Genomic DNA, 6066 nt, shown 5'->3' with positions numbered 1-6066 from the left:
GGAAAGGGGGATTCTTGCCTGTAAAAACAAACCATCGCAAGCTGGGACTGTAACGACTTCTCATAAAACAGGAAAATGTTACAGTAAAAGCACATTGCGGTACTTCCATATTTCAGAGCATGTGCGGGTATTATTATCCGCCGCCTTCCCCCCCCACCCCCCTCGCCCTCCCCGGACCGAAAATTTCCGTGGAAAGGATACACTTTTATAAAAGAGATGCCCATTGTGTTGTTTTAAAACAGGTGGAAGACCTCTGTAATGATTTTATGCCTTTCAATAAAAATTTTATGAGGTGTATTTGATTATAGATTAATGTGTCCCTAATAAAATGGACGGATGGAAACAGCAAAGCCTGTGTCTCCCAGCACCACTGACGTGTGGCTGAACACATGCTCCTCTATCTGCGAAACTTTGGGGGCTACGCAGCTCCTACACAGCCCCACCACCACCACCAACCACCACCACCACCTTAGGGGTGCCCAGAAACGGGCAAAGGCTGCCCGGAGGAGGCCGCCCGGCCCCGCAGGCAGGCGGGCGAGCAGGCAGGCGGGCAGGAGGGCTGCCATTGCCCCCCGTTCACCGGCAGAGCTGCCTCCTCCGCCCCTAGTTCAGGGGGAGCGGGGCCGGGCCGCGCTGGCCACGTTCAATGCCTACGGGAGATTTTTTTTTTTTTTTTTTTTTTTGCCCGCTTTGCTTTCTTTTTCCCTCCCTTCCCCTTTCCTCTCCCCCTTCCTCCCGGCCCGCTTAGCCTTCCCCGAGCGTAACCGGTGCCCGGTTAGTAACTGAAAACTAGTTTACCCATGGTCTTCTGCCCACGCCGGCTCTCCCGGGCGAGGGCCGGTGGCGGTGCCGGGATCTGGAGGAAACGCAGAGGGTTAGCGGGAGCCCGCAGCACGGCCCGCCGAGGGCACAAACAACAGCGCTGAGAAAACACTTCCTACTCGCCGGCCGGTGTGAGGAAGGGACTGAAATTCCTGTTTATTTAATGATTTATTACTCTCTTAGCTTGTTTTCTTCCTTTTTTTGCTTCTCTCTCTTTTTTTTTTAGTTTTTTTTTTTTAAGTTGTTTTTTTTTTTGACATCTCACTTTAGTAGTTTCCTTGGCGTTTTCATATTTCTCTCGTATTTTTTCTCTAGAAGCTGGGTTTGTGGTAGGGCGAAGGATTGTCCCTCGTTTCACACAGATATAAATTGATAAAGCAGGCAGATTAGAGTGAGCCTCCTTTTTTATATACGTTAAACACTTGGTATGGAGCCAGCTAATTACTTCCCACTGCTGAAACTTCTTTGGTGATGTAGCGAGTATCTTTAAAGGAAAATAAAAGACGGTTCAAATGTATGCAATGTTTAAAGAAGGGTTGGTTTTGTTGCTTTTTTTTTTTTTTTTTTTTTTTTTTTTGCGCACGGTTTCGTTGTTTGTTTTCGAAACGAGAGCAAGCACCAAATACCTACGTGCTTGCAGCTCCCGCAGCTTCAAAATGGTGATGCTTTGGCTCGAAGAAAATATATCTCTGCCCTACGAGTAAACGTGCGTATGAGAAAGTATTGGCTTAAATTAAATGCCAGCGACAGGAGAGCAAAATACAATCCCACCAGCTCCAATATGAGCAGTATCAGTATCTCCAAAACAGAAAACATTGGCACTATCTTGAGTTTAATTTCTTGATTTGGAAACTGCTTAGGGGAGGAATGGATGTTGTTTGCGAGCAAGCTGGTTTCCCAGCGCAAACAGTAGTCACGCTATTTTTCCAGTACTGCTTGAAGGTGAAAGTATGCCCAAGTATTTGCACTTCAATTTGAAGTCATGTTCATTTGCAAGCCATTTGCAGTTCTGCTTAGTATTTCTGCTCACAAAGGCACTCGCCCGCTCTCTCACACACGCCCTTCCTCAGCTCCCAATGCAGAGCCCTGCTGATAACATTTTTCAGCTATGTACAGAAAGGGTTAAGAGTCGTGAACTTCATTCTCTGAATGTGTGCTACTAAAATTGAATTGCGGGAAATAAAACGATCTCTGAGCAAACAGAAACGGTGCAGGGTGACAAAAGTAGGTCTGAAGAGCCTGGTGTACTTTTGTAAGCACGCTTGGGAACGTTCCTGCTCCAAAAAGCCAACCCTGCCAGATGTTTGAGGGAATATTTTCCCATCCACCATCTTCTGAGAGCTCTTGAGCTGACCAAGAACCAAACTTCTTAACGTTTACTTATAGGCAGCTTTGCATTTGGTATGATGGAGTTTTTTTAAGCGAGTAAAGACACGAAATCAAAGTCTACACATTGTAAGCACGCAGAGAGACTGATATTTTTTAAATCAACATACGAACGTCAAATAAAATGACACACATATTGCTGACAGCTTGTAGTAGAAAGATTTTTTTATCACTTACCATTTATGAGTTGATTGGATGAGGATGTCCAGTTTAGGTCATAAGATTTTACTACGTTTTTCTTTCCCTTTTTTTTTTTTTCGTCCTTTCTTTCTTTCTCTCTCTCTCTCTTTCTTTTTTTTTTTTTTTTTTTTTTTTTTTTTTTTTTTTTTTTTGGCATTCAGTTTTTCAGACTGCGAACATCACATAACATTTTATCAATTAATCATTTGTTTACAGGCACAATTATAAATGAATTAGGTTTTACATCATTTCCCGCACCAGTCTCCAAAAAAAAAAAAAAAAAAAACCAAAAAAAAAAAAAAACCAAAAAAAGGAAGGGGAAGAAAAAAAAAGGGGGGAGAAAAGAAAGAAAGAAAACCAGGCACAACTGACACACACAAAGACCAGAAAAATGGCAAAGTAGGTACATCAGTCCAAAGAGCTGCTGATAGAGAAAGTTCAGGAGACCAACCTACATCCGTACTTTAAACATTTGTAGAAAACCAAAGGAACCGCAGTAGTTTACAGAGTTTATTGCATTATACATGCGAACAGAACATGCACAAGAAGGACATATTGCTGCTGAACGACTACTATTCCACATATGCACCACAAGGAAATGTCTACAATGGAGAAGAAGGAAATATTCCATTTTACGAAGGACAATCTCTAAGTTCATTTGCGAGGATAGTTACATTATAATGTGCTTCTCTTTCCCCCCGCCCCCAAAGTTTCCCTCCCCTCTTTTTCTTAAAGTATTGAATGTCGTCAAAACGTCATGGCCCGTGTAACAGCCCCACATAAATACCATTTTGTTAGTAAAAACATGAAAAAGTCACATTGCTTGGATGTTCGACAGTTCCAATAAGTTAAGACCAAATGATAATATTCAATAATAGTTACCCTGCATTACGATGAGAACAAAAATAAATTACACGTGCTAGGTTTTATATATACTCATCATAGTAATACATATTCACTTGCAGCGCTAAAAGAAGGACGAAGAGTCACATTCTATCAGAAAACAAAACAAAACAAAACAAAACTGGAAAATGCCGGGTTTTGCCAGAGTCTCTCCTGCCTTTAGCAAGTGGCGGTGCTGTGCCCATTCCTCACTGGTGCCCCCCCCGGGGTTAGGGTTTAAGAGAAGGTCAGATTAGCGGTCAGTTCCCGGATTCGGTTCTCCCTGCTCATCTTCTTGAGCTTCATTCTGCGGTTTTGAAACCAAATCTTGACCTGCCTGTCAGTGAGGTTTACGCTCTTACTGATCTCTAGACGGCGCTCTCGAGTGAGATACATATTGAATAAGAACTCTTTCTCTAATTCCAGTGTTTGGTGCTTAGTGTAAGGACACCTCTTCTTTCTGCCACTCTTTGCAGTTAGCCAATTGCTCGTTGGAGTATCAGACTTGATTTCCTCTATCAAAATCAAAGAAGGAGGAGAAGAAAAAAAAAAATAAAATCAAAAATACCTCAGGCTGTTAAGAGTGTACCCTTGGCCATGACCCCTCCTCTGCAGCGTCTGGCAGATATGGTGGATGTGGGCATTAAACACAGCTAGGCTGAGGTGTGGGCACAGAGAGGGGACCTGCTGCCAGGCTGGGCTCGCCCGTCCCTGCCACACAGCACCCTGCCTGGCGGCCGCCCCGCTCTCCCGCCCCTGCCACGAATGGGCTCGCAAGTTTTCAGCTGGCGGCTCGCATTTCAACAACATTTAACCTGCCATCACCCCCATGGCCACATTTTAACGGGTCTAGCCTCGCCATGGCCGCCTCGGGCTCCCACCACACTTGCTACGAAAATATCCCAATTGCAAAATACCTTCGCGCTGTATTTTGAGGCAGCATCCCCCCAGCCATCAGATGAATTACACAAGCACACCTAGGAGCAGACATAGACGTTTTCCCAGCCAAAAACATACACAAGAAATCAACATCCCCTGCCTGTTTCTTTTTTATTATTTCCTTTTAGATTCTATTTTTTCCCCACCAGAAAAAAAAAATCTGCCCCACGTCAACCTAGACCTGGGTTGTTAAATATAATTCAGATAAAAAGCATCCCCATGCACACGTAGGGTAAAAAAAATGGACCTAGAGGTTGCAAAGTACATTTTGATAGGAGAAAATTTCCCGTTTTGGGATTCTTCGACACACGTCGTTCGAAATGAAGGCTTTAGTGCACTTTTAAAAGGAAAATAAAACCAGATTACCGCCACCTTTAGCTTTCAAACGCATTTCAAAATACTGTTGCACTTTTGGAGACCAACCCAAGGTTATCTAAAGCACCACATTGAAATATTCCACCTTTGGACCAGGCAGACAGCGGGCTGCTGCTTTCATTGTGCATTTCTCTCCAACTTTACCCAGCCTGGTAGCACCTATTCCTCACCTATTTTAATAGGATCGTAATTAACTTTAAATGCAATCAAACCGCAGTAAGGCTCAGTGAAAAAAAAAATAAAAATACAATAATAATTTAACCAAAAAATCAGCGGAATATCGCTAGAGAAAAGTTGAGCTGGTCGTATTTTACAACCTCCAGACCTGCTTTTTTAGAGGTATGGGGCTGCTTTTGGCTGCTGCAGCGCATTAAGGAGCACACGGCTATATTCCCGGCATCAGAGAGGCGGTCTGCATGCACGAGAGAGAGCAGCTCTCTACAGAAAAAAATCTTTGGACCCTTTTGTGTGGCATTTTTTGCCTGCCAAAATCTTCAGAGACACAGCACCTGCAGCCCGATACTCCTTTAGCATTAAATGTGATGGCTGTGATGCTCGTTAGTATATTCGAGCGTGCTTTATGGTGCTGGCGTGTTGGAGTTACACCACGGCACGGCTTAAACTCGGTAATACAGACCTTTACTCTCCTTCTCCTGGACTTCTGGGCTGGACACGGAGCCTTCGGGCAGGCAGCTCCGCTCCTCTTGCAACGTGGACTTGGGCTCGGGACTTTCCACTTGAGAGACTTTAGCGGTGCTGTCTTGGTTGTTCGGGTTTTCATTCATTTTCTTTTCCAGCTGAAGTTGAGCAGATATCTGCGGTTTGGAGCTGCCGCGAGGGTTTAACTGTAACATTACAGTTGAACTCGTTTCAGGGCTATTATTGTACTCTTGGGTTTTCCCAGTGGCGTAGGTCTGGCTCAGTCTAAAATATCCTGGGACGGGAACCTCGGGGTTCTCAATGGGGCATGATTCAGACACCAGCCTCTGGTAGGAAGGGACGTCTGCAGAAATGAGTTTGGATCTCTTATCGGAATACATGCAGCAATTGCTTTCTTCCTTAATATTTGTAGTGAAGGAACAAGTGGGGACCTGCTGTGTAACAGGTTGCTCTATTCGACAAGATCTGTTCGGGTCTGTCCAAGTGTCTACTTGAGGTATATAAGGATGTACATTCATACCCATATTTTGGTGATTAACTTCTCTTTTAGCCAGAGACGGAAGGAGTCCACAGGTTTGCATCCCATACGTCCCAATGTCTGTGCTAGGTGGCATATACATGCTGGCGCTGTTGGAGTAGAAACTGTCACTCCTGCACGCACTGATGAGAGAATCTACTAAAAAAGTATTAGCGGCAGGAGAGCTGTTGGGAAAGGACATTTTGGGGCGGAATTTGAGGAAGAGAGATTGTGTCCTTTGTAGGCTGACATCTCTAGGAAAACATTCCCGTGTAATTGCGGATGCCTCCGCGCGACCACATGAC

At 44.3% G+C, this 6066-nt stretch overlaps 2 protein-coding genes across 2 annotated transcripts in view; both read right to left on the bottom strand.

Annotated features, from left to right (window-relative positions):
* Positions 1-948, bottom strand: part of HOXD9 (homeobox D9) — a 2998-nt gene extending 2050 nt beyond the window's left edge. Inside the window, exon 1 of the mRNA XM_014954232.1 lies at positions 799-948. Within this exon, the coding sequence (XP_014809718.1) occupies positions 799-802 (4 nt within the window). The 5' untranslated portion in view covers positions 803-948. The remainder of the gene's footprint in view (positions 1-798) is intronic.
* A 1936-nt stretch (positions 949-2884) lies between these two features.
* Positions 2885-6054, bottom strand: HOXD10 (homeobox D10). Its single transcript, XM_014954223.1, has 2 exons — positions 5222-6054; positions 2885-3785 (listed from the first exon to the last, which is right to left on the bottom strand). The coding sequence occupies exons 1-2, from the start codon at positions 5961-5963 to the stop codon at positions 3508-3510; spliced, it is 1020 nt and encodes a 339-aa protein (XP_014809709.1). The 5' UTR covers positions 5964-6054; the 3' UTR covers positions 2885-3507.
* Between the last annotated feature and the right edge of the window lie 12 nt (positions 6055-6066).

The sequence above is a fragment of the Calidris pugnax genome, unplaced genomic scaffold, assembly GCF_001431845.1.
Source record: "Calidris pugnax isolate Ruff unplaced genomic scaffold, ASM143184v1 scaffold103, whole genome shotgun sequence".
NCBI classification, from domain to species: Eukaryota; Metazoa; Chordata; class Aves; order Charadriiformes; family Scolopacidae; genus Calidris; species Calidris pugnax.
The sequence above is the reverse complement of the archived record's forward strand: the minus strand, read 5'-3'. Positions and strand labels throughout refer to the sequence as shown.